Here is a 17,468-nt window from a genome sequence, read left to right as displayed (position 1 = left end):
CAGTTGGTTGAGCGACTGCCTTCGGCTCAGGTCATGGTCCTGGAGTCCCGGGATCGAGTCCCGCATCGGGCTCCCTGCTCAGCAGGGAGTCTGCTTCTCCCTCTGACCCTCCCCCCTCTCATGTGCTCTCTCTCTCTCAAATAAATAAATAAAATCTTAAAAAAAAAAATAGTTCATACCTTTATATTGATGAGTAGTATTCTATTGTTTAGATGTCCCACAATTTTCCTTATTCATTCTCCCATTGAGGACACTTGGGTTGTTTCCAGGTTCTGGTGATTATGAATATAGCCTCTGTAAACATTCAGTCATAGGGTTTTGTGCAAACATCACTTGCATTTCACTTGGGTAAATACCTGAAGTGGAATTGCTAGGTCCTATGGTAAGCATATGTTAAACTTTATAATATTTTCCATTTTATATCCCCACCAGCAATGAATGAGAGTTCTATTTGCCTTGTGTCCTACCTAGCATTTGGTATTGTTAGACTTTTTTAAAAAGCCATTCTAATAGGTATGCAGTGATTTCTTATTATGATTTAATTTTCATTTTCATAATAGATTATGATGTTTAACAACTTTTCATGTGTTTGTCATCCATACATCCTCTTTGGTGAAGTGTCTCTTTATATCTTTTGCCCATTTTTACTTGTTTTCTTATTGTTGAATTTTGAGAGTTCTTTAAATATTTTAGATACAAGTCATTTGTTGGATATGTGATTTGCAAATATTTTCTCTGAATCCGTAGCTTGTCTTTTCAGTGTCTTAACAGTGTCTTTTGTAGAGCAAAAGTATTTACTTTGCTGAAGTCGTATTTATTGATTTTTTTTCTTTTATGGACTGTGCTTTTGGTATATCATTGAACACTTTGTCTAACCCAAGATCACAAAGATTTTCTCCTATGACTTCTAAATTTTTATTTATTTATTTATTTATTTATTAAGATTTTTTTGTTTTTGTTTTTATTTGACAGAGAGAGAGAGAGAGACAGCTAGAGAGGGAACACAAGCAGGGGGAGTGGGAGAGGGAGAAGCAGGCTCCCGGATGAGCAAGGAGCCCGATGCAGGGCCCGATCCCAGGACCCCAGGATCACGACCTGAGCCGAAGGCAGATGCCCAACAACTGAGCCACCCAGGTGCCCCGACTTCTAAATTTTTAAATTGTTTTATGTTTTAAATTTAGATTTATGATCCATTTTAGGTTAATTTTTGGGTAAGGTATGAGGTGTAGGCTGAGGATTATTTTTTTGCGATGAATGTCCAATTGTTTCAGTACCATTTGTTGAAAAAAATCCTTATCATATTAAATTGTCTTTGCACTTTTGTAAAAATCAACTGGCCATATTTGTGTGGGTCTATTTCTGAGTTCTCTTTTCTATTTCATTGTTTTGTGTCTATACCTCCACCAATACCATATTGACTTAATGTAGCTTTATAGTATGTCTTACAATCATGTAATATATGAGGCTTCCAACTTTATTCTTCTTTTTCATAATTGCTTGGTTTGCTTTTCTTTTCCATATATTTAGAATCAGCTTGTCTGTATCTAGAAAAAGTCCTCCTAGGATTTTGACTAGAAATGCATTAAATCTATAGATTTATTGAAAATTGACATTGTAACTGTAATGAATGTCCCAATCCATGGACATGGTATATCTCTCATATATTTAGCTTTACTTTGATTTCTTTCATCAGCATTTTGTAGGCCTTAATCCCCATCACCTATTTCACCCACTCTCTTACTCCCCTCCCCTCTGGTATGTTCTCTACAGTTAAGAGTCTATTTCTTGGTCTCTCTCTCCTCTTTTTCCTTTGCTCATTTGTTTTGTTTCTTAAATGACACATATGAGTGAAATCATATGGTATTTGTCTTTCTTTTATTTCTTTTTCATGATTGTTCTAGCTAGTACTTCCCAACATCCTATGTTGAATGGGAATGGTGAGAATGTGAACTCTTATCTTATTCCTGATCTTAGAAGAAAAGCTTTCAGTCTTTCACTGTTGAATATGATGTTAGCTTTTATCATGGCCTTTATATGTTGAGGTTTATTCTTTCTATGCCCAGTTTGTTGAGTGTTTTCACATGAAGGGATGTTATATTTTGTCAATGCTTTTTCTGCATCTATGGAGATGATCATATGATTTTATCTTTCATGCTATTAATGTGGTGTATCACACATATTGATTTGTATATATTGACTATCCTGGGATCCCAGGGATAAACCTCATTTGATCATGCAGTATAATCCTTTTTATGTGTTTGTTATTATTTTATTGAGAGTTTTTGAATTTACATTCATCAGGGATATTGGCTGTAGTTTTCTTTTCTTGTGGTGTCCTTATCTGACTTTGGTATCAGGGTAATGCTAGCTTTGTAAAGTTTGGGAGTGTTCCCTCCTCTTCATTTTTTGAGAAGTGTTTGAGAATGATTGGTGTTAATGCTTCTTTAAATGCTTGATGAGAAATCACCAGGAAAACTGTCTGGTCCCGGACTTTTCTTTGTTGGGAGGTTTTTTTTTTTTTTTAAAGATTTTATTTATTTATTCATGAGAGATAGAGGGAGAGAGGCAGAGGGAGAAGCAGGCTCCCCGCGGAGCAGGGAGCCCGATGCGGGACTCGATCCCAGGACCCTGGGATCATGACCTGAGCTGAAGGCAGATGCTTAACCGACTGAGCCACCCAGGCGTCCCTGTTGGGAGGTTTTTGATTACTGATTGAATCTCCTTACTTGTTATCGGTCTGTTCATATTTTCTATTTCTTCATGATTCAGTCTTGGTGGGTTGTTTGTTTCTAGGAAGTTATCCATTTCTTCTAGGTTATTCAATTTGTTGTTGTACTACTGTTTATAGTGGCCTCTTATGATCCTTTGTATCTCTGTAGTGTCAGTTGTATGTCTCTTTCATTCTGATTTTATTTATTCGAGTCTACCCTCTTTTTTTCTTAGTCTAACTAAAGGTTTGTCAATTTTGCTCACCTTTTCGAAACAAGACAAAACAAAACAGTTCTTTCATTGATTGTTTCTACTGTTTTTCTGGTTTCCATTTCATTTATTTATTTCATCTATTTTTATTCCTTGAGTTGTAAAGTTATATTGTTTATTTGAGATATTTCTTAAAAAAAAAAACACATTTTTACAGTCGATCACTGTAAACTTCCCTCTTGGTATTTGTTTTTGCATCATCTTATAGGTTTTGCGGTGTTAATGTTTCCTTTTTTTTTTTTTTTCCCAAGATATTTTAAGATTTCCTTTTTTCTTTCTTCTTGGACCCATTGCTTGTTCAGAAGTGTTTTGTTTAATTTCCATATATTTGTGCATTTTCCAGCTTTCCTCCTATTACTGATTTCTAGTTTCGTACCATTGTGGTCATAAAAGGTATTTGGTATGATTTTAATCTTAAATTTGCTAAGACTTGTTTTGTGACCTATCATATGATCTATCATGGAGGATGATCAAGGCACACTTGAGAATAATATGTATTCTTCTGCCGCTTAATGGAATATTCTGTATATCTTTGCTGGCCCATTTTGTCTAAAGTATAGTTCAAGTCCAATATTTCCTTGATTTTCTGTGTAGGTGATCTATTCATTGTGAAAAGTGGGGTATTGACGTCTCCTACTATTCTTCATGTTTGTGGGTTTGATTACTGGAAAATTATTGTGATCCTCATGTTACCTTGATTTTTCATATTCCTTAAAGTTTTGCATTGCTGTGTTTGCATTTTAAAGTAGCAGTCACCTCCTCTGGTCTTTACTAAATACCCATTCTGATGCGTCCAAACTCATTCCCTCCCCCCCCCCCCCCCCCCCTGATGGTGTACTGGAACTTCTCCTCTGGAAATCTGAATTTCCACAAAGACTCTCTGGTCCACAAGTGATTGTTTAAGACAATGTTTTTCATGGGCTCTCAGACTGTGGCCAAGAGGGGCTGGAGCTAGTTTGCAGGTCACTGCAGGGTGCACAGCTGAGACTGAGGTCTGTCTGCCTATTGCCTGATGCATGGGTGGGCAACTCCTTCTGGGCCACTTTGTGAATGGTGCTGGATCCTCTAGCTCCCTCAAATGCTTTTTTTGTGGATGAATGTCAAGGTTTTGTTGTTGGATGGGGGGGATAAAAACAAGGGATATCTTATGTCACCATGATGTTGATATCACCATAAATGTTTTGTTGTTGTTGTTGGTGGTGGTGTTTTAAGAGAGGGAGCAGGGGAAGAGCAGAGGGAGAGAGAGAGAGAATCTTAAGCAGGCTCCATGCCCAGCATGGAGTTCAACGTGGAGCTTGCTCTCACAACCCTGAGATCCTGACCTAAGCCAAAACCAAGAGTTGTATGCTCAACTGACTGAGCCACCCAGGCGCCCCATCTCTGTTTTTTAAAATAAGTTTATTGTAGAAAAGTTTAAATGTATAAGAAATATAAAGAAGAAAATAAAAATCACTGGTAATTTTATCATCCTAGGATAATCATTTAAAATATTTTAGTATATTTACTTCCAATAACATATATATATATATTTACTTTTTATTTTTCTTATTTTTTAAGATTTTATTTATTTATTTCAGGGACAGAGAGAGAGCAAGCATGGCAGGAGGGACAGAGGGAGAAGCAGACTCCCCTCTGAGTAAAGATCCTGATGCAGGCTTTGATCCCAGGACCCTGGGATAATGACCTGAGCCAAAGGCAGACACTTAACCAACTGAGCCACCTAGGTGCCTCTATATATTTATTTTTTTTTTAAGGTTATTTATTTATTTAACAGAGAGAGAGAGAGTGAGAGCAGGAACACAAGCAGAGGGAGTGCAAGAGGGAGAAGCAGACTTCCCGCTGAGCAGGGAGCCCGATGCAGGGCTCGATCCCAGGACCCCGGGACCATGACCTGAGCTGAAGGCAGACGTCCAACAACTGAGCCACCCAGGCGTCCCTATATATTTATTTTTTATAAAGTTAAGCTAAGACTATGTATTCGTTTTCCCATTTTTACCTTACAAGCAAGGTAAGCATTTTTCCCATGTCCTCATAAACATCATTTAAATTTCTATGCAATAGTCTATTATATCAATGATAGGTGTTTCAATTGTTTTTATGCATAATTTCCTGTTATAAATATCATTGCAAGAACACCTTTATAAACATTTTTGAGAGATTTCCATTTCTGATTATCTGTCTCTCTCTTTTTAAATAACCTCTTTTTTCCTAATGATGGACAATACTTTCCCATAATCCTTCATGAATATGTCTCTATTATTTTATTTATTATTTATTTTTATTTAGGTATTGCATTTTATTTATTCTTTTTTTTTAAAATTCAAGTATAGTTGACACTGATTATCTCTCTTTTAAAAGTTTATTCATTTATTTTTTAGTAATCTCTACACCCAATGTAGGGCTCGAACTCACCACCCCAGATCAAGAGTCACATGCTCTTCCAGCTGAGCCAGCCAGGCGCCCCTACTATCTCTGTTTTAAGAAAGTACTAAAAGTTAAATTTCTGGGGCCAAAAGATATAAATATTTTTGAGGTTCATGATACATATTAACTAATATTTTTTCAGGACCTTTATACCAAATTGTATTTTATTGGCAGCATACAAGTACCCCCTTCACTGCATTTTTACCAGTGTTTAGTATTATCAAGGAATATTTTGCATGTGAATTTTCTCTTTCTTTTTCTTTTCTTTCTTTCTCTCTTTCTTTCCCTCCCTCCCTTCTTCCCTCCCTCCTTCCTTCTTTCCTTCCTTCCTTTTTTGTTGTTTACTTTTTTAGGGGGTTAGGTTACTGAAACATTGTATATGTGGAAAAAAAACAGCCCCTTCAGAAAAATTTGGGATCTTCCTTCACTAACAAAATCCTAAACAGAAAACTTAAATCCATTGGTTTCACATATTTCTTATTTATTTGAAGTCTCCTTATTTTCTGCAATTGTGGAAAATGCTGTCTGTGAAAACTATTTTAGGTTTGAACACATTCACTTTCAAAAGCATCATTGTAAATAGAGCATAATATTCCACTAGATAGCTATATCATTATTTAATTTATCTATAGTTGAAAATTTACTTTTTTCCAAGTTTTAGCTGGAAATACTGTGATGAAGATTCTTGTTCATGAATTGTTATCACCATCTCTGATTACGCTGGGCCTATGTTGTTTGTGAATTACGTTAGTATGATTTTGGCTTTGACTTTAACCTTTAGGTCTGGTAACTAGGCTTCAAGGCTTACTTTCTGAGCCGAGGGTATTCCAGCAACTGAGCCCTGCCTTACTTCGCAGTCCTTGGTAGTGTCACTTCAAATTACCCAAACTTCTGATGTCTTAGTTTTTACTTCTTTAAAATAGGAATAATAATAGTTCCCACTTTAGAAGACTGTTGTCAAGGCTTAAATGAGATTATAGCTACTTCTTTGCTGCCTATTCTTCTCCTACTCCTTATTCTTCTAATGCGCTAAAAATCAAAAGTAAGCCTTGCCTCTACCACCAGGTTTGTCGTCTATAACCCTAGTCCAGGCAGAGGTATAGGGCCCAAGCAAGGGCAATCAAAATACATTTTGGGGAGTCAATATGGGCATTGGGAGAGATCTCTCTTTGAGGCCAGGTATCACCAAGAGCGAGACAAGAAAGTCAAAGGAAAGGAAAGTAGAGCCATCAGAACTCCAGAGGGAATTTGGAGACATCACTGGAGCCTTAAACTTCCTTCCAAAGCCTTAAACTTCCTACCAGTGATATGAATCATTAACTTCCTTTCTTTGCTCCAATTGGTTCATTTGGTGCTTCTCCTACTTGTAATCAAAGCAGCTTTATCAGTCATTTTTGCTGATAGTATTTAATCCTAATTTTATTTTATTTTATTTTAAAGATTTTATTTATTTTGACAGAGAGAGACACAGCGAGAGAGGGAACACAAGCAGGGGGAGTGGGAGAGGGAGAAGCAGACTTCCCGCCGAGCGGGGAGCCCGATGCAGGGCTCGATCCCAGGACCCTGGGATCATGACCTGAGCCGAAGGCAGATGCTTAACGACTGAGCCACCCAAGCGCCCCCCTAATTTTATTTTTAAAAAAGATTTTATTTATTTATTTGAGAGAGAGAGAGAGAACAAGTGAAGGGGAGGGGCAGAGGGAGAAGGAGAAGCAGACTCCCCGCTTAGCAGGGAGCCCGATGCGGGGCTCAATCCCAGGATCCTGGGATCATGACCCGAGCCAAAGGCAGACGCTTAACCAACTGAGCCACCCAGGTGCTGTTTAATCCTACTTTTAAATAGTGTATTAAAATAGTGCCACTACTTGTTCATTCTCTTTAGGCCACTGAATATAGGGCATTAGGTAATGACAAGTATCATTATTATTAGAGGTCTTTGAGGTTTTTCTTTTTTACATTTTTTCTAAATAAACATATTTTGCTGCCCCTGAATTTGAAGTCAGGCTGACTAGAAGAGGTTTTCTGTTGTTACTGTTTTGCAAGGATTCACTTGTGAGGTTGAAAACATAGTCACAAGTGTGGTTTGTCTATCCATGAAAACCATCTAAGGGGAAAAGTTTAATGGCCTCTGTGCAGGGTCCTAGAGCTGCTCTAAAAAAGTACTATAAACCGGGTAGCTTAAAACAGCAGGTACTTATTGCTGCACAGTTCTGGATGCTAAAAGTCCAAAATCAAAGTGTTGGGCCTGGGCCATGCTCCTCCTGAAACAAGTAGGGAGAATCTTCTTTGCTTCTTCCCAGCTTCTGGTGTGTGCCATCAATCCTTGGCATTCTTTGGCTTATAAATGTGTCATTTCAGTCACATGGCCATCTAGTTCCCATATGTTTGCACATTGTCTTCCCTCTGTACTTGTCTGTGTCTGTGTCCATACTTCTCCTTTTGGTAAGGACACCGATTTATTGGATTAGGGCCCCCCTCTAATGACCTCATTTCACTTACCTCTGTAGAGACCCTGTTTCCAAATCATGTCATTCTGAGGTACTAAGAATTAGGTACTAAGGGTTAGGACGTCAACATTTCTATTTTCGGGGGGACACAATTCAACCTACAGGCATCATCTAGTTTCAACAGTAGACAGTTTGCAAAGGCCACCATTCCTCTCACCCTTGTTTTCATACCCCATTTGCAATGAGAGTTTGCTGCTTCTCCTCATAAGAACTAGAGTCTATTTCTCCCTCTCCCTGAACTGGGGCTTTTAGACTTGCTTTGACCAATAAAATGCAATGGAAGTGATGTGATGCCACTGGTGAGTCTAGATTTCAAGACACTTTACAGACTCCACTCTCATTCCTACTAGCCTGAGACCATTTTGTGAATAAGTCTGAGACTGGCTGCTGGAATTGTCCATGGATGACAACTGAGGTGCCCCAGCCAACAGCACTAATTGCCCGGCATATGAGTGAGGCCATCTTGGACCAGGCTGCTCCAGTCGAGGCTCTGGCAGCTGCTGCTAAAGCTGCATTGAATGACCTCAGACATGACTAGCAGAAGTACTGCCTAGCCCAGCACAAATTGCTGGCCTACAAAATCAAGAGTGTAAAAAAAAAAAAAAAGGTTGTTGTTTTAAGTTACTACTGTTTTCTAGCGATTTGTTACATAACAATAAATGATTGATACAGTAGATCTGAGTCTTTTGTTTACTATCTCAATCACATCACCTTGGCTAAATCACTTACTTCTAAGAGCTCCTGCTTCTTTCTTTGTAAAATGTGGGTATTTTGGGGCGCCTGGGTGGCTCAGTCAGTTAAGCGTCTGCGTTCGGCTCAGGTCATGATCCCAGGGTCCTGGGATCAAGCCCTGCATCGGGCTCCCTGCTCCATGGGAAGCCTTCTTCTCCCTCTCCCACTCCCCCTGTTTGTGTTCCCTCTCTCGCTGTGTCTCTCTCTGTCAAATAAATAAATAAAATCTTTAAAAAAATAAAAAAATAAAATGTGGGTATTTTACTGATCTTTTGCAATCAGTTCCAGGTTTCAAGTCTTTAGTTTCAATTTAATAAAAACCCAACTCAAAGAGGCACAAGGAATAGAAGGACCTTATCAGCCCAAGTAACTAAGTCCAGGGGCTTGGTCCAGCTTCCAGCAGGATTTAATTCACGAACTCAAGTGATTGAATTAGAGGTCTGTTAGCTTCCCCCTCTCCGTCTGTTTTCCTCTGGGTATCAGCTTCATTCTCAAGCAGGCTCTTCCCAAGTGGAGCCCTGCTTTCTTGTTGAGGCTTAAGGTCATCCAATTTGGCAAACCCAGGAGGAAGTTTGGAGTTCATTGGACCAAGTGGAAATATTTGGCTGTTACTAACTCAATCTGGCCAGGGGGCTGTGATGCTCCAAATGGTCAAGGCTGGGACATGTGTCCATGCTGAACCAGTAAAGTAGAAAGGCAGAGGGTAGCACTGGAGGAAGAAGGATCAAGACCATCCGTAGAGATTAGTACAAAGGAACTAGGGTGCTGTTACCGGAAGAAAAGACATGGAAGTTGAGCAGGCAGAAAGTAGCATTTTCACCCTCTCTTGTATAGGCTTGTTGAGCAGATAACAGTAATAGCATACATTTATTAAATGCTTATTAGGTGCTCCACACTGCTCTAAATACTTCACTCTTTTTAACTCCTTTAATCTTCTCAATTTAGAAGTAGGTGCAGTTATTACTCTCTATGAATGAGAAAACTGAGGCACAAAGTGGTTCAGTCACCCGTGGTCAAACAGATGTAAGTCCCATCAGACTAGACTGGCTTGAGACTGATCAATTGTAACTATCAGTCTACACTCAAAATAGATCACCAGCACTATGGTAGGCAGAACTCTAAGATGGTCCCCAAGATTCCTACCCCCTGGTGTATAATCCCCACTTCTGAGAGTAGGTTAGACCTATGAATGTGATAGTTACTCCCTTCACTAGGTTATATTTTATGCCCAAAGTGATGGGATGGTCACTCCCAAAACTTATACATAGCTGCCTGTAGGGAGATTCTCTGTTGGCAGAAGTGAGCTGCGTTTTTGTGAGAGGGCTGCGTGGTTTGGACCTGAAGACCATCTCTAGCTGAGATCTACCTCTGGCCAACAACCAGAAAGAAAATAGGGATCTCTGTCCTCCAAATACAAAGAACTGAATTCTGTCAATAATCTGAAAGACCTGTGAGGAGAACCGTGAGCTGCAGATGAGAATGCCTGGCAGACATCTTGATTTCAGGAGACCCTGAGCAGAAGACACAGTTACACTGCACCCCAACTTTGGACCTACAGAGCTGTGAGATAATAAACGTGTACTGTTTGAAGCTGCTACGTTTGGGGGTAATTTATTACCAATACCAGCCCTCTCTCTTTGTCGCCTTCTTACCTTCTCATCAGGGTATCTCTTCCCTCCTTTGGCACTCCCAGACCCTCACACCAACTCTCCTGGGGTGCTCACCATATTGTGTAGCCCCCCCCATGTCTCCTGGGGGAGGGGGGTGTGTTCTGTTCTGATTCAAATTACACGGATTTTATCCTTCACTCTTTAGTAAGGTAGCCAGACACGCAGGGGTCATTTTAACCTCTCTCAAAGCTCCTACTGAGGATATCCCTTAAATACGACACTCCCAAGAAAACTGACCCTCAAGCTTTTATGGGGGAGTCAGGATTCCAACAAAACCAGGAAGGACCAAATTCCAAAGCAAACAAACTCATTACCCGCACTGAGGGTGGGTGTTCACCCCTGTTCAGCTAAAGATAGAGCGCGGGCCCTCCCCGGGAACTTCCTGGCTTTTATTAGTTTGTAATCCCAAACGTAACTTTTGAAAGGTTTTTCTTTTGGAAGTGTGGGTGTGAAACTGCTTCCCTAATCACATCTTGCAGGAGATCTCCGAACATCTGTACATTATTTGCAAACCTAGCATCCGGTTGGGGATGTTTGGGTGGGTGGGGGACCCCGCGTGGTGGGATGAAACAGCAGGGGCACGTTAAAAACATTTGTCAGAATGGCTTTTAAACAGAGGCAGAAAAATTGGGCAAAAATTACAAATGGCAAATTACCTTGGCTCAATTACACGTTTAATCAAAAGCCCGCCTCCCCCACTTTTAGCACCCGCGTAAGAAGAGAAAATAGGGCGCTCAGAAGTCTAAGCGATAAAGATCTTCTCACCGAGAGCCAAGGGACAAAACTCATTACAGATAAGCCCAGTCCTCCCATTTCCCCCGGACGCCTCTCCCGGATTGCTAAAGAGGCAGCCGCTCCCCGGGTAGCTGCCAGGAAATCGGTCCTGCCCCGCGGCGCTGCTTTCACCCAACCGGGGGTGAGAGGCACACTTCCTGCGCTCTCCCCACCACCCAGCCGGAGCGCGGGAACCTTCCCTCCTCCCGTGGAGCTGCGAGTTGGAAAAACTCCGCCGCCGATCCTTAGTGGCGAGGGGAAAGAGTGTGTGGGGATCGGAAGGGCTGGATTTTGCAAGCCTAGGATCGATATCCCTCCCCCCCCCCAGTCCCCAGCCGCCGACTCGGCCAATGGAAGCCTGAAAGAAAGGAAAAAAAAAAAATTAAATCCCAACGCAGCCCGAGTGCACAGGCCTCTCGGCTTTGTTTCTAGGCGGGGGAATATGCCGGGCTGGGGGCGCGAGCGGGGACTGAGCAGGGCGCGCCCCGCTGCGGCGCTGCTAGAAGCGCTGCAGCCGAACAGGAAACCCCCTCGTTCAAAAGAGGAAGGCAGCCGGCCGTCCCCCTCCTCTCCTTAGACCCGAACCAAGCCCCCCCCCCCTTCCCCCCAGGCCCAGGATCAGCGAGCAACGCGGACGGAGGGGAGACCTCTCGTCAAGCCCGCGCAAAGCTCGGCGTCTTGAAGGGCTCGCAGAACTGGAATCTGGCAGAGTCGCCAGCTCCAGAAGGCGGCCGCTCTCCTTCCTCTCTCCGAGACCCGGCCAGAGCCGTCCCCAGCCCTCAAACTGCCTCAGCCCGCAGTCTCGGGGAGAAGCCGGCTTTGAGACCCCTCGGAGGTGTGAGCTGAGCGCGGCTGCTTTAAGAGCGCGGTGAGCGCGCTCCCGCTGCCCGCAGCCCCGGCGGCGCGCCCCCGTGCCCGCCGCGCGCCCCAGCTCGCGCGCCGCCGCGCCCTCCGCCGCGCGCCCCCTGCTCGCTCGCTCGCCGGCTTTAAAGTCTCTGCCAGGATCCATGCTCACATGTTACTTCCTGTATGGAGGCATGGCCAGTTTCCAGCCCCGCGCTCCTCGTTCCTCCCCAGCCTGCGCTGGAGCCACAACTTTCAGGAGCATGGACTGAAGGCGCCCTCGCCCTAGCGCCCCTCTGAGATCCTTTGTGTTTTCCTCCGTTTCCTCCGGCCGTTTCTATTTTGGGGGGGGCTCTTCGCTCCCCCCCGCCTCTCCCCTCCCCTTCCCCGCTCGCAAACATGCCTCCTTCCTTCCCCGGGCCCTGGAAGGAGCTGCCTGCCTGAAGCCCGAAGACGCCGCGCCGCGCCGCGCCGCGCTCAGCCCCGCCGCCGCCGCCCGCCGGCTCTCGGGCTGCGCTGCCGCGGACTCAAGTTGGGGATCTTCGGCTGCTCGCCGCCGCCGCCTGCGGTCCCTGCCTGCCCCGGGCCCCGGGCATCGTCGCCGCCCGCCGACTCCTCGCCTTGCTCGCTCGGCTTGCTCTTTTTTGAACGGAAAGCAGCCCTTCTCCGCCGAGGATCGTCCCCAGCGTGGCTCCGCGTTCCCGGTCACTTTTTGAGATTTTTCCGGGGGGCGCTCGGCGGCTTGCCGGATTCCAGGGGGACTCGGGCCGCCGAGCGCGGGGGGCCCGTAGAGCGGGGGAGCAGGGGAAGAGCCAGGGCTTAGCGGAGGCTCACACGGAGGCAAGAACTTATTCAACAAGTTTACCCCCCTGCCTTCCTCTTTTCGATGTGCGTTTTCGGACATGCGGAGGTTACTGGAACCGTGTTGGTGGATTTTGTTCCTGAAAATCACCAGTTCCGTGCTCCATTATGTCGTGTGCTTCCCCGGTGAGTGCCGGCCGCTGAGGGGACCCGGCCCTGGCCGGCGCGCGCGGGGGATGCGGAGTTGTCGCCGCGGCACGGAGCTCGGGCTCCCGTCCCGGGGGCCCCAGAGAGGGTGAAGGGGGGCCGGGCAGACGGGGAGGAGAGAGGGATCCGCTCCGCTGGTTTTGGCGGCGTTTAGGGAGGCTGATGGTTGGTGTGGGTGGAAGCAGGAGCTGGCCGGGAAAGGGGGACAGGGGCCGTAAGGGTCTGCTCTCGCTCAGGTTTTGGGGGGTCTGGGGGAGCCCGAGTAGGAAGAAAAGCTCGCTTTGCTGATCCGTCACCGTTCGGGAGAGCTAGAGCTCTGGGGCGGTTGAGGAGATTGGGGCCAGGGGAGGATGCCTCTGTAGATTTGGGGGGCCCACGCTGCGCCCCTCGCCCCCGAGAGGATTGAAGGAGCTCGGAAGGAAGGGGGACTTGCTTTGCTGCTTCTCGACCCTTTGGAGAGGGTGTTAGGAGGATGGAAGCTGGAGGCTGACCGTGGAGGATTGGGATGTTGGGAGCAGCCTGCGTTCTCGTGTCCGGGGCGAGGGTCGACCCCCGCTCGGGGCTGAGACGCGGGGCTGCCCTTCGGTGCTGGAGCGAGGCAGCCTTCACGGGCGCGGGGGCCCGGCGGAGCTGGGAGCAGGCGGTTTAGGGAGATCCCCCAGCTCCGGCCCGCGGCCCCTTTACCCTGCAACTCTGCTCCGCGGGGTTGCTCCAGTAGGGGCGCCGGGGGCGGGGGTGGTCGGCGGCTGGGTTGCTGTTCGCGCCGGGGCGGATTTTTTCCTGTCTCGCACGCCCTGCCTACCTTCATCTTTGCCCTTTTGCAGGCTGTTCGCGGCTGGCCGACCTAGACCCGCTCCTTTCTGGCCGGGTTAAGACGGGAACGGTATTGGCCATTGGTGACGATAATACATCACCGCACGTAGCGGTGTGCGGCTCGGCGACCCTCTACTTCCAGCCCTCCACTGGCCGACCGTCTTTCCTCTCCCCTCCGGAAGGGCAGAGGCCAGGCGCCCCCCTCCCTCGTCGCGGCCCTCCCCCCCTCCGTTACGGCTACACCTCGGAGCTCTTTTGAGTCTGTCCAGCCCCCTCCCCTGGAGTGGAGGCCACGTCTATCTGCCCTAGCCTGGGAACGGGTGGGAAGAAGGGGGCGATTCGCTTTTTCATCTCGCTGTCCTAAGGATAGAGAACCCCCCAGTTTTTCTGCCCTCTCATCCATTAGCTCTTCGCTACCCAGAGGTGGGGGTTATCTGAACGAAGGAAAAAAGGAACGTGCCCTGATGTTTCTGCTCTCTCTGGTCACAGCCGCCTGTCCCCGAGCGGCCTGAGCGCAAGGTTTTGGTGCAGCGGGTCCCCCAGCTCCATCGTGCGCCCTGCAACAGGGCGCGGGCGCTCTCGCTGCCCTCGGGGACCTGCTCGGGGAGTGGCAGCGAGTGTCCCTTTTGCAGGCACAGGGGTGGCCTCGAGGAGCAGAGAGGCAAAGCACAGTCTTTTCTACGGCACCCCCTTTCCCCTCTGCGCATCCTCCTGCCCCTGGAGCCGCAGGGAGCTCCTGCCACTGCCCAGAAACCCAGCTCGGATGGCTAGCGAGGACGTGTGCCCACACTAACCCTGAGGCCTGCGGTTTGCCTACCAGGGTCCTGCCTCCACGGGGCTGGGGGCGGCGTGGATATTTCCCCTTAAAAAAATGCTCTCTCTCCCTTAAAAGACTGTTGCTCCTTCTAGACTTTCTTTGCCGTGGACTTGCCGGCTGAGTGGGCTCAGGTGCACAGTGGGGTCGAGCTTTGTAAGGGGTAAGGGTTACGCTTTAAGGGGGCAGGGGGAGGCAGCAGGAGAGCAGTCTTGCGAAATAAAGAGGAATTTCTAATTCCACGTCTGGCGTTCTCCTTAGCTCGGGTATGCAGCGAGTGGGTTGGCCGTGGTTTTCTTTTTCCTGATGTCTCAGGAAGCTTGAAATCCAAAATGGGACCTCCAGTGATGCCGCCTTCGTGGGGCTTGGACAGTTTTCATCTTCCACATTTTCTTTTCGTGCCCACGCTGCGAGGTAAATAGCACATTCCCTCGCCTCGGAGCCTAAGGGTGTCGGAAAGGGAAGGGGCAGTGTGTGAGGCGCGGGGAAGAGGGGCTGTGGTTTGGAAAAGTGCCTCGGGAGAGGGTGCAGCGAGCAGCCTTTGGAACCAGGCAAAGTTAAAATGTCAGAGCCGGCTTTCCGTTTTTCCAAGGTGCCGCGACGCCGCTGGACCTCAGGGGGCGCCCCTGAGCCACTGGTGGGGCGCCTACCACCTCCACTGGTCCGGCTCGGCCTTCTGGGTGCGGTGGGGCGGCGGTGGGAGCCGGGACCGGGCGCACGCGGCCGGGTTCCGAGGCTCGGGGGCTGCGGGTGCGCCCTGGAGCAAGGAGGCGGCCTCCGCTGGGCTCTGCTGCTCCTGCCCGCTCGGAACCCGGTGGGGGCCCGCTTTCACTTTGGGCCCCCCCTTCTTGCCCTCCGTAACCTCAGAAGCCTTTATCTGGATGGCACGACGGATAAAGATGCTTCTGGTGTTGGATTAGGGTCCTCCTTGTGAGGTCTTATCCCAAATCCCTTGTTATTTTGTTTGTTTCCTCTCGGAATGACCAAAGTTAGATTTGTTCTCAACTCTTGTTCAGGATACAGGGTATCTGTAATTTGGGAGGGTTTTGGAAACAGCCCTGCCGTGGATCTTTCCCCAGCTGGTCGGAAACAGTGACTTTTAGTCTCCCAACAGCAGTACAGTATATGGCAGGTGTGGGATCCGCATCTCGGTTAGTGTTTAAAGTGGCATTTCCACTTTTCAGAGCAGAAGTGTTATCAAACATATTTCAGTGCATAGTATCATTCTTTTCCTACATCTTTTAAAAAAATACTCTGTTATAGAAAGATTTATGAAAATAGGAAAATATAATGGATCCCTATGGATCCCCCTACCCAGTTATAGCAATTATGAACTCAACCTTTTCTGTCCCCCACCACCCTCCCTAACACCTCATTAGTTTAAAGCAAATCTTACGCATACTTCTTTTAAGCATTTGGCATATGTATCTAATCATTGGGAGTCTAAGTGCCTGCAACAGGATATAAAATATGGCACTTGAGAGGGTTAACATTTTATGTGTTTTACATTTGTAAGCTATTCAGCAGAAACGTAAAAAAAAATTTATTGATTTCTTCTCTTTTTCCACCCTCAGAGTGAAACCGTTCTCTTTGATTCTGATATGTTTGTACCATAATTACATTACATCTAGGAGGCTGACGTTGGAAACACTTCAGATGGATAAGCTTTGCTGTGTACTTTGGATGTGTCAGAATCAGAGGATCCATGATTGATGTCTGGTGAATCTCTGTCCAGCGTCTCTTGGTGCATTTGCATGTACATGCTTATTCCTGATGGACATCCTTTATGGCCTTCTTAGAAAAATGCAAAAGTAATGTTCGAAAGCCAGGAGTCTTACTCTTTAGGGATGGAGTGAGAAATCATGCATGTCCCCCCACACCCTAACCCCCACTTGAGATGTTCTGTTTCAACATGAAGAATCTTTTGTCCAGTCTTGAAGCTTGGTCCCTTTGTGGAATACAGTCTTTCATGTTTCCGTCTAAACAGCATTCCTCTTACAGAGTTGATGAAGTTAGAACATTAATGCAAATAGACCTATCAGGACTCTTTAGAAATGGGAAGTTGCTGTTGCTGGAAGCAGAAAGGTTAAGGAAAGGTTGGCTGAAAAGAGAAAAAGACCTATCCAATAGTGAAGCATCTCCCCTTAATTATGGACTTGTTTTCACCGAGTAAAAGATTATATCGTTTACATGAAGGAGTGCAGGGATAGCAAAACAAAACAAAACCCCTTTCACATTCATCTTTGTGTTCTGAAAAACTCCCTAGTTAATGTGGTATAATCAGTTACATATTGGTGTACCAGTTGGATTGGACTTTTTGCCATTCATGTAATAAGATCATTAAAAATGCCCCATAGCAGTTGTTACTTCGGACCCCCCCCCCCCCTCTTCCCCCCCCCCTTGTTTTTCTGGAAACTTCTTAACCAAAAGGACAGTCTAGACACTTAACCATTAACCTTACCTAGGTGAAGACAGCAAATGTTGTTAATGCTTTGTTGCTTCACCTCTTTCCTTTTATGGTGAAAGTTTGGTTTTTTTTTTTTTTAATCTGAATTTCCATTCAGTATTTTATTTGCATAGCATGCAGGACAATGCAGTGGTATTTCTAAGCAGGTAAAGATTTTAAGATGGGTGTACATTCTGAATTGCAAGATTATAAAAATTATGATTAACATTTTCATCCTGGGGCATATCTTCATGTGGTCACATTTCATAAAGCACAACTTCTGAAGTTATCTGAAGTTATCTCAGAAATTCTTGATTCTCTACTCCCTTCCCTCCCCAATAAGCCCTTGATGTGCTTTGGTACAGGTTGACCACTATCAGGCGATAAGTGGTATTCACTGAAACTACATTCTTGGCTGTATGTGTGGTGAATAAAAGGCCTGTGTATCTAATAATATG

The 17,468-nt window shown here is 45.9% G+C and overlaps 1 protein-coding gene across 2 annotated transcripts in view; it reads left to right on the top strand.

Moving 5' to 3' along the window:
- Window positions 1-12,438: 12,438 nt before the first annotated feature.
- The window catches only part of PTPRG (protein tyrosine phosphatase receptor type G), a 701,884-nt gene continuing 696,854 nt past the window's right edge, over window positions 12,439-17,468 (top strand). For both annotated transcript variants that reach the window (XM_021695223.1, XM_044921263.1), the window contains exon 1: window positions 12,439-12,916. In XM_021695223.1, coding sequence (XP_021550898.1) covers window positions 12,832-12,916 — 85 coding nt within the window. In that variant the 5' untranslated portion in view covers window positions 12,439-12,831. The remainder of the gene's footprint in view (window positions 12,917-17,468) is intronic.

Source organism: Neomonachus schauinslandi, chromosome 1 (genome assembly GCF_002201575.2).
Source record: "Neomonachus schauinslandi chromosome 1, ASM220157v2, whole genome shotgun sequence".
NCBI lineage: Eukaryota > Metazoa > Chordata > Mammalia > Carnivora > Phocidae > Neomonachus > Neomonachus schauinslandi.
The sequence above is the reverse complement of the archived record's forward strand: the minus strand, read 5'-3'. Positions and strand labels throughout refer to the sequence as shown.